The 13595-nt window shown below is 62.7% G+C and overlaps 1 protein-coding gene across 2 annotated transcripts in view; it reads right to left on the minus strand.

Annotated features, from left to right (window-relative positions):
* Nucleotides 1–41: 41 nt before the first annotated feature.
* Nucleotides 42–13595, minus strand: part of CLK3 (CDC like kinase 3) — a 13661-nt gene continuing 107 nt past the window's right edge. Inside the window, exons 2-14 of one of the 2 annotated variants that reach the window (XM_040642997.1) lie at nucleotides 13290–13298; nucleotides 10081–10234; nucleotides 9243–9459; nucleotides 7280–7376; nucleotides 6937–7003; nucleotides 4577–4693; nucleotides 3762–3928; nucleotides 2622–2716; nucleotides 2412–2541; nucleotides 2078–2160; nucleotides 1480–1559; nucleotides 1115–1205; nucleotides 42–447 (exon numbers count right to left, since the gene is read on the minus strand). In XM_040642997.1, coding sequence (XP_040498931.1) covers nucleotides 271–447; nucleotides 1115–1205; nucleotides 1480–1559; nucleotides 2078–2160; nucleotides 2412–2541; nucleotides 2622–2716; nucleotides 3762–3928; nucleotides 4577–4693; nucleotides 6937–7003; nucleotides 7280–7376; nucleotides 9243–9459; nucleotides 10081–10232 — 1473 coding nt within the window. In that variant the 5' untranslated portion in view covers nucleotides 10233–10234; nucleotides 13290–13298 and the 3' untranslated portion in view covers nucleotides 42–270. Of the gene's footprint in view, nucleotides 448–1114; nucleotides 1206–1479; nucleotides 1560–2077; nucleotides 2161–2411; nucleotides 2542–2621; nucleotides 2717–3761; nucleotides 3929–4576; nucleotides 4694–6936; nucleotides 7004–7279; nucleotides 7377–9242; nucleotides 9460–10080; nucleotides 10235–13289; nucleotides 13299–13570; nucleotides 13590–13595 lie in introns of those variants that run through there. The other variant, XM_040642998.1, reaches the window with a different exon arrangement.

Below are 13595 nucleotides of genomic sequence, written 5' to 3' on the forward strand. Positions count from 1 at the left end.
GGAGGCAAGGAGCCTGGAGACGGACACACCGGTACCAGGGGTTACAAACAGTAAGAAACACTTTATTATAACTTTACAACATATAAATAGCTTGGGTCAAATCTGTGCTTTCTGGCAGCTGGGCATCGAGTCTCGTCCCCTGCAGGCCCCCGCCTTCCTTCACATTGCACTGTTCGCGGGGCGGCTCCGGCCGCGGGCCCGGCGGTGGAGGGTGGAGAAAGGCCGGGCAGCCCAGTCCCGCTCTCCAGCTCGCGGGGCGGCCTACGCCTGTCATCTGCTGGGGTTGCGGCTGCTGTGGAAGGACCGCTCCTCAGGGGTCAGGCCAGCAAAGAAGGGGTGCAGCAGGGCCTCCGCCAGTGTGATGCGCTGGGCAGGGTCAAATTCTAACATCCTCCGCATCAGGTCAAACAGCTGCACGTGCTCCAAGGAGTCCTGGAGCATGTAACTCTGCTCAGGGACACAAGGTGCCTCAGTGTGATGGCGGGGTCGCGGGATGCCGCGGCGGGGCCCCGTGCCTCTGGGAAGCCTCGCCGCGTGGGTCGAGGAGGCAGGGCTGCCCCCCGGAGGACCACGTGTGCCCTCCTGGACAGCGAGCGGCTCCTTTCCTCTCACGCCTGCGTAGAGCGTTTGGCTCTGAACTTGCCAGGCTACTGGGTGTCTTGCCGGCTCGGTGCCTCTGCCCCCGCATGCAAAGTCCTGACAGGTGGGTGGCATCACCTCTGCAGCATTCACTGGTCCGGGCACCAAATGCAGTCGACAGAGGCTTTCCGGCCATGTCTACGTCTTCCCTCCCCCTCACCTCAGTCCTGCCTAGTTCTTCCCAAAACCGAGAAGAGGGGGACAGGAGGCAGCAGTGTCTCTGACAGCTGGCTCTTCTCGTGTTCCCCCATTACATCCATAGCCACCCTGTGGGGAAGGGGTGGGGCTAAGGGCCCCTCGGGGGCGGTCTGCGAGCAGCCCCGCTGCCGGCACCCAGCAGCCTCGGGTGCGGCCTCCCACAGAGCCGGAGCGAGGAGGCAGCCTTTAGCTGCCCGGCCTGTCTCTCTGCTGTATGTCTGCCCAGTGCCTGGGGTCTCCTTGGCATGAGTTGAGCTGGGGGAAGCCAGAAACTGACCTTCAGAGGTTTGCAGTTCTCCTTCACATACCGGCCATCAGAGCTGTTCTCATCCCAAACCAGGCCCCCTTTGTAGAAATATTTCTGTTTCCTGGAAGCGAAGGGAAGGAAGGAGTCAAGCAATAGGGGTAGCAGGGGCGACACGTCTGCGGTGGCGGGTCCAAGCTGGCCTGGACACAGCAGGGCAGGAAGGGCCGGGCAAGTGGTTTGCTGGGTCACTCAGACTGGGGTACAGGAGGGAAGGCCGCCAGGAGCCTGGAGGAGCCAGGGTGTCCCGGGAAGACGGGCCGGTAGCTTGTGACCCACGGCCAAGACGGGAGAGGCCCCCACGGCCAGCCCTTGAGGGCGCCCCCAGGGCTCCTTACCTGGTGCGGTGGATCATGTGTGACGGGATGGGCCCTAGGATCTTCTCCATCATCACCAGATGCTCTCGGTTTTCATGGGTCTGTTGGAACGGCAGGGATAGAGCAAGCAGGGGTCAGTATCCGCCTCCGCCCCCTCAGAAAAAATAAGGGACAAAAAAAGATGGGCAGGTGCCACCTTGCCCCAAGAGATGTGAAGCCACCACTGAACAGCAGGCCCGGCCTCTGACCTGGTGGCAGCCTGCCAGCCCGTTCTCTCGAGGTCAAGTTCACGCTCCTTAGCCTCTCGGGTGGACTTGTCCGTCACCACACCCCTCTCTCCAGTGACTTTCCTCACTTTCCCCAGAACGGGCCCGCCCCAGCCCCTCTCTGCACCCTCCCTCGGGCTGTGCCCCCCGCCTCAAATGCTCCTTCCGCCTGCCACGGCCCTCCAAGCTGAGGCCGAGCACAGGACGCCCTGAGCACTCCACTCCCCTGACCTCGGGAGCCCGAGTGTCCCAGCGTGCCGACCGGGGGGCGGTCACCGGGCTCCGCACGCCAGCCCCAGCAGTGCGCCCGAGGAGCGGCGCTCAGGCGAGCCCGGTGGCGCGGCAGGCCTCACCTGGAAGAGCGTGAAGCCGCGGTAGTACTCGAACAGAATGCAGCCGATGCTCCAGACGTCGCAGGGCTGTGCCCAGCCGAGCTCTGAAAGCCAACATGGGAGGGGGGACGACTGTGACACTCAGCCCCGTGCTCCCGGCCCAGACATCAAAGGACAGCTGCCACTCAGGCGGCAGGGACCCTTGCCTGAACCCCAACAGAAGACCCCTTTTCGGTAAGGCCAAGTGAGCAACCACGGTGACAGCGGCCCTGGTGGCGGGCACATCCCTGCCTCTAGTCCTACCCTCCCGACAGCAGGCCACTCTGTCAGGGGTGGGGGCCGTCCAGTCACTCACCAAGGATCACCTCGGGTGGGCGATAGTGGCGCGTGGCCACGATGGTCGTGTGGTGCTCGTGGTCGAAGGTGGCGCTGCCGAAGTCAGCTACGCGGATGCTGGTGTTCTTCACCGCCTTCTCCTCGCAGCTCTGAGGGGCAAGGAAGGCGGCGGCTCAGCGGTCCATCCGGGGCTACCCCAGAGCGCGGCCTTGCCTCTCCCGACCCCTACCTTGTGCTCGTTGTAGAGCGTCTCAAACTCCGAATTCACAAACAAGATGTTCTCTGGCTTCAAGTCTGTGTGGGTCAGTTGGTTTTCGTGTAGAACTGGGGACGCAGGAAGGCGAGAAGCAGGAACTTGAGCAGCCTGGCCGCTTCTCACGCCCCTCTGCCGGCGCCAGACCAGATTTCACGCCCGCACCCCCTCGCACCCCCAACTTCTGCAGGGGCCCGGGGGGCAGAGCGGACTCCGCCTCCACACCGGCTTCCCTCTCGAGTTCTCGGGGCTTGGGGCCCTGGCCGGTTCTGACACTTAACAAGAGAGGCAGGGGACACTGTTCCCATTTAGAAAGCCTCCCTCCACGTCCTCAGCCTGGGAAGCCTCCCTCTCCCCAGCACCAGCTCCGTTATTTGCAGGCCGGGGGCAAAATACTAAATGCAGTTCCCCTTATTCAAAAGTTACGAAGAATGTTCAGATGGTAGCAACGGAACACTGAACTAATAACCCCAGGGCCACCCGAAGCCAGCCCCGCCTCTTCCCACCCCTCAGCCTTGGGGGAGACCTTTTTCCTCCAGCCCCTGCCCCACCAGTGGTGGCGACCCGGCCCTTAGCACTCTGGCTCCAGGCTCCCAGCCAGCGGTCCAGACCTTCCCGTGGTGTGCCCCGCCTCCCCCCAACGATGGCCCTCTGCTTCCTCGGAGTGAGTTTCAGCACAGCCCGGGGGGCTGCGCCCTCACGGAGCCGCCCACCTCGCTCAGAGCGCTCGTCCCTGCCCCCTGCATCTGTGCAGACCCCGGACAGCCTAGCTCCAGGCCTAGCTACCTCCCCTCCGCACCGCCCACCACGTCCTGCAGGCTGGGGCCCCTGACAGGCCAGCAGGCAGAGGGGAAGGGACAGCGGGAGGGCGTCTGCGCGGGCAGTGCCAGGGGCTGGGATCCACCGGGCAGGCTTCCACCTTTCCAGCCACTGCAGGACGGTGAGGGGGGACGGCGAGCTGGCCTGATCTGGAGCCGCTCTCTCCTTTCTCCCTGACGGCCTGCGGCCGAGGTGGGCGCCGGAGCCCCCTGGAGGGGACCGATGCCTCCCCCTCCTCCCCGAAGGCCTTTCAGCTGAAGGGGACCCATGTGCTGCAGCGGGGGCGGCCGCACTTACATCGGAGGGCATGGCAGAGCTGGTAGGCCATGTGCCGGACGTGCGGCAGGGGGTAAGGCTGGAAGTTGTTCTCCTTCAGGAACTCGAAGGTGTTCTTGCCCAGGAGCTCAAAGGCGATGCACATGTGACCGTGGAAGTTGAACCAGTCAGACATCAAGACGCACAGGCTAGGGGAGAACGATGTCGGGGGGGCTCAGGCTCTGCGGGGGGCTGGCTTCCTGCCTCTCCCTCATATGAAGCCGGTCCCCGCTCCCAGGCTGCCGGGTCACACGTGCTCATGAAGAGAGACCAGGAGTTACAAAGAGCACGTCCCCCATCAGAGGTCACCCAGATCAGCTCAGGGCAAGGACTAAACTTCCAACTGGCACAGGGAGAGTTCTGAGGGGTCCTGCCCCGTCTACTTGTGACACAGCCCTAATCCCTGCACCTCAGAAAGAGATGGAATCGTGCCTTCCCTTCTCCCACTCCCTTCACGGAGCTTCCCGAGTCCGCAGGGCTCAGCCCGGGGCTGGCGGCAGAGGAACCTCTCAGTGGGCCTTGGGAACTCGCCGACGGCGTGAGAGCCGCAGCGGCTTTGGGGCTGTGTCGTCAGACCCCCGCCGCGACCTGAGAGGCCCCTCTTTCCGGAAGCGGGCCTGGGAGGCCACCGCAGAGCGCAGACGGTTGGGGCAGAGCAGGACTCACTGCGCCTGGCCACTGGCTCTGTGTGACAACCAGGGGAGAGCACCTGGCTCCGCCCGGGGGTCTAGGCAGTTGGGGCTGGAGCAGATGCCGTCCCCACCGAAAGCTTCCCTCTCGTTCCCTGGGACACTCACAACTTGTTCTCTTTGTCCTTCTCCTTGATTTTTTTGAGAACGTTGATTTCTAGCCGGGCGGCCTCCCGGTACTTGCCCACGTTGCGGATAATCTTCAGGGCAACCTGAGACTTCCCTCTGAGACCCGGGAAGGAAGCAGACGTGCTCAGTAGATGTGCCCCAGCCCTTCCCCCCCGACCCTCCAGCCCCACCTGGCAACTCCTGGCCGACACCACGCGGGACTCCAGGAACAGGACCTGCTCTGGGGAGCGCAGACACCTGCCCCCCAACCCGCCCCCAGGCTCCGCCGCACCGCCAGGCTCCGAAGCAAGCTCCCCTGGCATCGGTGAGCCAGCGCGTCGGGGCCCGCCTGGGCCTCTCTCATGCCAGCCACAGCCAGCTCCCAGGAGAGTGGGCAGAGTAGAGGCCTGGCCCGCCGGCCGGCACGGGCACCAGCTTGCTCAGTAACCCGACCTGGGGGCCGCTCAGCCCTAACCCCGGCCAGGGCATCCCAGCCAGGACCTTCCTGCAGCACCTCTTGCCCTTCCTGAAGCACATCTCCAGGTCTGGGCAAACAGCTTCCCCTGGGGTGGGGTTCCAGGATGGGACAAAGCCTTGGCGAGAGGGTAAGGGTGCCAGCGGTAGGGTCTTCTCGCCGGGAGTCCCCAGGTTGCTCCCTTTAGTGCACTCCCTCTCGCCCCCCAGCCTGCCTACCAACAGCCACAGCATTCATCAGAGACCACCGAGCGCCAGGAGGCCTCTTCAGTGTCTAGCGAGGACTTTAAGAATTCCTGCTCTGTGCGTCCCACCCGCCAGCCTGGCCTAACAGGCCACCTGCAGGACGCCGGCAGAGCGGGGAACGTGCTGAGGTTCGACTGCCAGGCCCGGCGGCTATCAGGAAAGGCCGGCCAGACTTCAGAAGCCTGGTGGGGAACCAGAGTGAGACAGCCCTGGCTTGAAGCCTCTGGGAGGCTGGCGTCGGTGCCTAAGGAAAAAGCTCACAGGCCCCAGGGCAGAGGCATCTTCTGGAGAATACCGTTATTTTCTCCCTATCCCCTTTTCCCAGATTTTCAGGGCAGGGAAAGGCCTCAGGGGAAAGACCACCCTCCAGGCTCCTAGAACAGGATCCCGCAACGGCACTGTGACCTGCAGCACAGGGAGCCCATCAGTTCCACAGGCAGCCACCACCAGGTGTATGGCTCTGAGGATCAGGCCCTTCCTTTCGCTGAGGGGACCCCCCAAAAGTCCCCCGAGCCTTGTGCCTGCCCCTTCCTGACTCCAGAGGCTCACTTCCGCTCCGGCTACTCAGGGTGGCACAGCCCAGAGAGATGAGCTGCCCCACGTGCCACAGCTCGCAGGTCGGCCTCCGCTCTCTCTGATGCCAGTATGGCCCACACGTCCCGATGCCCCCTGGCCCCAGCCCTAACCTCGTGGGCCACACTGGGTCTGAGGCGTATTTAGATGGGAACTGGGAGCCCAGGGATGTTTCCGGTCAGTCACTGTCACTACCTTACATGGAGGCCACAGGGTTAGCTGGACAGGTAGGTCTAATAACTGTCCTTTCTGAGCACCCCGTACGGTGGTACTCGGAGCCAGCACTCCACAACTGGGGGATACGGGTCCTCTCTCTTCACCTCTAACAGAGCAGAAAAGTTGTGATGGGCAGCATGTGGCTCCAATGAGACAGCAAGGACACAGGCACCTGGTAGCTGAAGCACCAGACCAATGAGAGTGCCATTAGAGGAGGGAGGCAGCGGGCTCCCAGGAGGTGGCCTCCCAGCCAGGGCACGAGTTCTGGTCTGGAGGAAGGGCGAGGGGACAAAAGCCTTTCACTGTGCACCCTGGAAGGCAGCAAGGCTCCCCAGAAGCACGCAAACACACACAGGCAGAGCCCCGTTCTACCTCCGCGCACTCAGAGGGACCTGGAATCAAGCCTGGCCACGTGGGAGAAGGCAGCGGCCAGCAAGGTGAGAGAGCCCGAGTCTTGTTCCTCGCAACCGGGCCGTGCACTGCCTCTCGGGCAGACCTCCCAAGTGGGGGAGGGGGGCTCGGGCTTGGTCTGGACTCAGCAGTATTCCTAACCCGACACGAGATGGCAGGAAGCGGACCCAGACCACAGAAGGGCCAGCGCCTCGGCCGTGTGCCGACGGCCGGCTCGAAGGGCCGCCAGGGCGGCGCCCCTCGCTGGCCAACAGTTCGTGGGCAGGGAGGCCACATGCCTGCGGAGCCCCGGGAGTTTCTCCCTATTGCAGGAGATCAGCAGAAGTCCAACAAGCGCAGGCCGGCACCCCGCTACGGCGCGACCCTCCAGAAAGCCAAAGGGGAAGCTGACGCCCACCCCCATCAGAGCCCGCAGGCTGGCTCCGCCCAGGACGGCTCACCTGGCGTGGTCCAGGCACTCCACCACCTTGCCAAACGTGCCTTCGCCCAGGTTCCCCACGATCTCATCTAGGAGAGAAAAGAAGCAGGGCATGAGGGCCTGGAGGGCAGAGGGCTGGCAGCTCCTGCAAGTTCACAGCATTCAAATTCTCAAAAACAAAAAAGGTTTCTCTCTCACGGCTACACTCTTAAAAACAGAAGTTGCTAGCGTCTGTGTCATTCAGGCAATTACTGGTGGCCCCGCTAAGGCGCCACGCGCACTAGAGGCCCCTCCGGGCAGGAGAGGTCTCGTCTAACAAGGGGGTAGAAAGTAGAGAGGTAAAGTTTTACGAAAGGTGGCTGTACATCGCTCTTGGAGCCAATCGCCGATCCGGCACACCAGGTGGCCCTCCTTGTCATCTTCCACACTCCGGCTGCCGCGCTTACTGCTCTGTTGGCTTCTCTGCATGCACCGCCCCCCGAAACGCCATCCGACCAATCGCATGGTAGGCGGTTCCGATTGACAGATTGAGGTGTCAGTCAAAGGCAGAGGTGGAGACGGTGAGGAGCCGGTGGGTTGGTTGGTTGGATTTTCCAGATCCCAGCATTTCATAAGGCACACAGCATATATAACGATAGGGATATTGCAAGGGACACGTCAAGACACAAACTGACTTCAAAAACAGAAAAGTAAAAACAGCTACAGGTATGTAAAGAAAACTCGGACATTATCTAAGAGAAGGGCGCCGCAAACGCTCAGAAAGACGACCAAGCCTCCGCTGCTGAGGGGCCGGGCCGCGCGGAGAGCCACAGCCCCGGCTCCCTTCGCCACTGAGTGTCCCCCTCCCGGGCCCTCCCGTGATGGCTCCAGCCAGCGCGAAGACGCGGTGAGAACGGCGCAAGAAGGTGGCTGGCTCAGCCTGGGTCCGGTGGTCCGGAACGGCCAGAGACCACGCTGGCTTCAGCTGCAGAACGCCCGGCCTGCCCTTGCCTGCCTCGCACACGCAGCCTTGCACACGCCCGACAGCTGCCACTCAGAGCCAAGCCGCCACCTGCCCCCAGACGGCATCACGGCCAGACTCGACATCACCACCAGAAACGGCCTTCCGCCGGCGGCCCTTGTGCCGCCAGCCTCGAGCGGGGAAGGAGCCCAGGATCCTCTGGGCCAGGCGACCACCTACCACGATGGGCCACACAGGCCCCACGCCAGCTCCTGCCCTGGCCTTGGCGCCCATGATCTCACAGGCCAGGCCATCCTGAGCTCATGACGACAGAGGGCACCAGAAAGAGAAGCCGCGGAGCCACAGACCTGCACCGCCATCCTGGAGCAGCGTGTGGCAGCGTGCACAGAGGCCACCAGGCCGTGCTGGGCGCCCGCAGCCAGCCCGTACCCCGTGGCCGCTCAAGGAAGTCATGGGAAAGCTGAGCAGAAGACAGGCCGGGCCCCCCGCACGGGTTCCACCACTACTCCTTGGGGCCTCCTGGCCAGCGGGAGGGAAGAAGGACGGGGTGGGGGGAGGAGAAGAGAAGACAGCACGTGACCAGACAAACACACAGGGGGCCCGAGTGCAGCGTGGGCTCCCAGTCGGCAGAGATCTAGACCTCCTCCGCGCTAACGACACGGCCAGGCCCCGCTCCGGGCGTGCGGCCGGCGACTGGATGAGGCCTGGGGCTGCGGGCCTCTCTGCAATTCGTTCACGTGCCCCGTCACACAGGCGCTGTCCCCCTTGTCTTGACCGCCCCTCACGGGAAGAGGCGAGGCTGAAGAGGGCCTGGCTGGAGATCAGAGGTCAGAGGGGAAGCTCCCGGTCTGAGCTGACTGACAGGCAGACCTCCCCTACCCGAGTGCACTGCAGCCTCCAGGCCTTCAGGGAGGGGTGTGGAGACGAGAGGCCGCGGAGGGGGGTGCCGGCCACGCCAGTCAGCGCACGCGGCCATGGGTGCGGGCCCATCTCCGGGTGGGAGGGACCGGGCCACGCAGCTCCAGACCATGTACCAGCAACCCTATCAGGTTCCCTAAGTGTCCGCGGCCACTCGCACCACGTGGCCCAGGTCCAGAGCAGCGCGGAGACACGGATGGGCCGGGGGCCAGCCGGCGCCAGCACCAGAGCCCCTCTGGCCTCCACTGCCAGTGGTCAGAAGACGGAGGAGCCGGGCCCCCTGCTCAGCCCGGCACCTGGACCAGACGACACAGACGCACACACATGCACGCACACCCAATGCGCGTGCGTGGGGCTGGCAGTACTCACCCAGACCAGCCAGCCTGAGAGAAGGCTAGAAAGACAGGAGGCCTTTAAGCCCCAGCCGGCACACTCTGGCCATCACTCACCGAGGAGGCGCTGCTACAAGACCTGGTGCGGCGTTTGTGGCAGTGGTGGGCGTGCTTGCGGGTCCGGTACGGCTCCCTCTCCCGTGACCGCCGGCGATGATGGGAACGTGAAGACCCATAGCAGTCCTCTCCAAACGAGGGGCTCCGCTCTTCACACCGGTATGTGTCGCTGTCACGGCGCTCCCGGTATCTCCTCTGGTAGGGCAGGCGGTCGTGGCTGCCGGGAGGGGGGTGAGACACCGGTAAGATGGGGACCTTCCTCCCACCAGCCCAGGTTTCGCTTCTGGGCAAAAGGCGTGTGGTGAGGCCCCCACAAAGAGCTCACAAGGGTGGCCTGTTGGAGCAGAGGCATCCAGATGGGGGCGGGGGTGGGGGGAGAGCGTGTGCGTGAAGTCCCGCCTCCAGAAGCTGGGCCGCTGGCGGCACCCCTCCAGGGCAGGAGGCAGAGCACGGTGGAAGGAGAGCAGGGTGAAGGGCCTCGGGGGGTCCCAGCACCCCAGAGCTCCTGGGGGCTGCTAACACAGGATGAGGGGCCAACCTCTGGAAAGGACAGAGGTTGTGTTCTTAACCCCACCGAGGGAGGCTCGGAAGTCAGCAGGGGAGCTGCTGGCCTAGAAAATGGGGACCGCGTCTGGACAAGGAAGACTCAAGGACAGAGAAAGGGGCAGCAGGACAGCAGCAAACACAGAGGCTCGGGACTGCCGCTGGGACGGCAGGGGGGGCAGGGGGGGGGAGGCAGCGGCAGAGGCGGCAGGCCCCGAAGGAGCCCAGGCTCCCCGCTGTCTCCCCAGCCCTGCCGAGGGATGGAGCCCCTTCCTCCCACCTAGCCTCCCGTCACCTTCTGGACCGAGATCTCCGGGGCGGAGGCTCCCTTCGAGACGGGTACCGCAGTCTCCCTTCGTGCTCCCGACTGTAAGACCTCCTCCTCTTCCATCGGCAGCTCAGGTACGGGTCTGGCTCAGGGGAGCGGTATCGCTTACAGTGATGCATCTAGGCCACGGGAGAGACAGCCGTGCTCAGCGGGCAGCCGGGCGGCCAGCCACCTCCGGCCACTCCAGCCCAGGGGCTGCTCGGGGAGCCGAGGCACTCCTGAAGAAGAGGCCCATTGTTGTGTTTGGGGGCAGCCCCTCCCAGGGGTTTATGAAGCAAAAAAGAGCTCTGAGGTCACACTGGTCACACAGCACACAACGGGCAACACCCTCCCGCGCCAGTGGACAAACAAACAGCTGCCTCCCCCGCACAGCAGCGCGGGGCCTGGGGCCTGGGCGCCCGGGGCACCGCGAGCTGGCACAGGTGCAGGGATGCGGGGCGCCATCGCAGGAGACCAAGGCCAAGGAGAGAGGACAGCGTCCGGGGCACAGTTCCCTCCTGTCTGTGGGGTTCTATGAAGCGACCAGTCTGTCAAGCCAGAGGCCAGAGTCAAAGGGCTGTTGGCAGGGAGCCAACCCACAGCAGCCAAGGGTGAAAGCCCTCCAGGCCGAAGCCAAGTTGCCTGGCTGAGGCCCGGAGCCAGACCCCACTCAAGGGAGCAAAGACCACACATCAGGGTGAGGGGCCGCCGGCAGACACAAGGTGCACAGGGTCTCACAAACATTTCCTAGCCGATCCGAGGGGCCGGCCAAACAGAGCTGGGGGTCTGTCTAGCCCCCGCTGCTCCACACTCTGTCTCAGCTCCAGTAAGCTGATACCAGCATCCTCAGAGCCCCCGAGTTTCTTGCCCAAGACCCCTGTGGCACGCTCCAACCACCCGCGCTACCGTGCCAGGCAGTGCCCCGCCTCCAACCGTACCACCGCTGCTAGACCCCCTGCTCCAGTCCCCTCTCCTGTGCTCCTCTCGGGAGGAGCTGGAGGGCTGAGGGGCTGGCAAGCTTGTGTGCTCCGAGAGGCAGGCCAAAAGGGCCCTACCTCACTGTCCCTGTTCAGCAGAGACTTAAATCTGCTACAGAAAACTGCCAGGCTGGATCAGACACCAGCTGAGGAAGATGTCTATGTGAGGCCAGCTCACTGTTCCACCCACCAGAACCCTGACATTGCCTCCATCGGAGGGCTGGGCAGAGATCACGGCCAGCCTTCCTCCCAACCCTTTACCTGGCTTAGCCAAACTCCAACAGTGGTCAGTCATGGGTTCGCCCAACTAAGCACATTTGGACAAACCCACTGAGGCTGCCCCCTCCCATGAGAAGGGTCTGTCAGGAGAGCAGAATGAACCAGCTCCCTGTGGATGGGCAGGGCAGCCAGGCATATCCGACTACACCCCTGGGAGCTTCTCCACGATCCTGAGAAAATCACTGCTCTCAATCTCCCCACCAGCAGGTTTCTTCTCCTATCTACCCGGAAGCCCAGGCCCCAGCAAACCTTGGAGGTAAATACAATGTAAAATCACCCACAGCTCCTCAAGAGCTTAAATTGTTGTTCTGTTTTGACGATCAGCTGACTAAGGTTTCACTGTTTCCTGCAATTACCCTGGGTCAGGTGCCCAAGTTATGGAAGGAAGGCGGAATCTCGCATCTCCTTAAGTGACATGGAAGATGCTCTGGTGGCCACACAGGCAAAGCACCAGAGCTGGAGGATGTGGTCTGGTCCACACCAGAGCCAAAGACTCCCTCCTGGGACCTAGAGGGTTCTTATGCCCACCGTGTTCACGTTAGTGGACCGAGCACAAATTCAGAGCCAGACAGATGTCAGTCTGAGTCCCGACACTGCCACTTCTAGCTCTGTGCCCTTAGGCAAGTTATTAAACCACTGTGACCTTCAACTTCTTCTTGCAACAAGGGGATAGTAATCTCTATAGGGCTCTGTGAGAATTACACTGTGCCGCTTCTTTAACAATGCCTAGCACACGCCTTTAGGTCAAATGCTTTACTTAAGTCAGCTTTTCATGAACAAGGTTATAAAGATTCCAGGTAACACCTCTGGGTCTATGTTAGGACATAAAGAATATTTTATAAGTTCCCTCCAAGGGGAGAGAGAGCTCTGGGTAGAAAACCCCAAACTAAATCCCAGTGCTCCCACTTACTGGCCTAGTGACCTTACACAAGTCACTCTAGGCCTTGGTCACCATACCTGAAAATTGGAGACAACACCCCCCAGCTAACTTGGCAGTGGAGATGACAAGGATGAGAACTATAAGGTACCACACCAGGTAATCAGAGCGGAGATAACCTCTGCTTCAACACAATCTAGACAGAGGTAATATTGGGAATACCAGATGTCCCTCATTATCTTCCCAGCCAGGGCTCTAGATCCCATTTCTCATCAATTATCTCTGAAGCTCTGAGACCCCAGCAAACAGGTTATTTAAAGAAGCTAAGGGTCACAATTATGTTCAGGAAGGCTCTGCTCTTACACAGCGAAGAAAGATAATGTAAAGGAAACCAGGCCAAGGATGCCAGCTTTTCTCTGAGCACAGGCCTAGTCGGCTTCTCATTTGCAGTTCCTGGCCAGAGAACTGGGTTGACAAGAAGAGCAGCCAGCCAGGTCAGCGTCTGCCCTCCCAGATCCCAGCCACTCCAGCGCCCCATGGTTATTTTTGGCTGACGCTGCCCCACCACTGCAACCTCAAACCTGCCACCTTACAAGACGCCACCACCGGGTGAAACGCTCCTCCTTTTCAAGGGCATGGAGGAGGGAAGCTGGAAGGCCGCCAACTCCGCCTCGACGGGGGCCTGGCTCAGGCAACTCCCACCCCAGCTCCACACCAGGTCACCCGCACCCGGAACTAAAGCACACAGAGACTCCCGGACCAGGGAGCAGCCCGGGCATTGGTACTGTCAGCTTGGCCCGGCCCCTCCCCCGGGCTGGAGCGGCTCCATCATCACAACAAAACACGCTGGAGGCCTGCGGCCCTCACTCGCGTCCCTTCCTGACGCGCCCTGGGTCTCAGAGATCTGAGCCCCTTCCCCCATAACCGCCGCCAGTGGCGGAGAGGGGCGACCCGGGCACAGGCGGATGGCCAGCCTGAGCTAGAATCAAACTTCAGGCCACGCGGGGAGGAGTCTGCAGGCCTCGAGCAGAGGGTATGGGAGGGGTCTGAAGGCCCCTCCAGGCTCTCCCAGGTAGGACCCCGACCCCATTCCGCGGGAGGTGCGGGACCGAAACTGGATCCCTGCAGGGGCCTCAGAGGCCGCTCAGGCTCAGACTCCGACACCGCGGGATCGAGAGGTCGGGGTCTGCGGTGACCGCCCCTCCGGGGGAGAAGCGGCGGGTCAGGGGTGAGAGGTCGGGGCCGCGGCCAGAGGCGGGCTGAGGGGGAGAAAGAAACAGAGTAGGCCGAGACGGAACCAGGAGCCCGGAGTCCCACACCCAGCGCGCCCGCCCCACCGACTCACCCCCCGCCGCTGCCGCCGCCGCCGC

Source organism: Ursus maritimus, unplaced genomic scaffold (genome assembly GCF_017311325.1).
Source record: "Ursus maritimus isolate PB19 unplaced genomic scaffold, ASM1731132v1 scaffold_27, whole genome shotgun sequence".
NCBI lineage: Eukaryota > Metazoa > Chordata > Mammalia > Carnivora > Ursidae > Ursus > Ursus maritimus.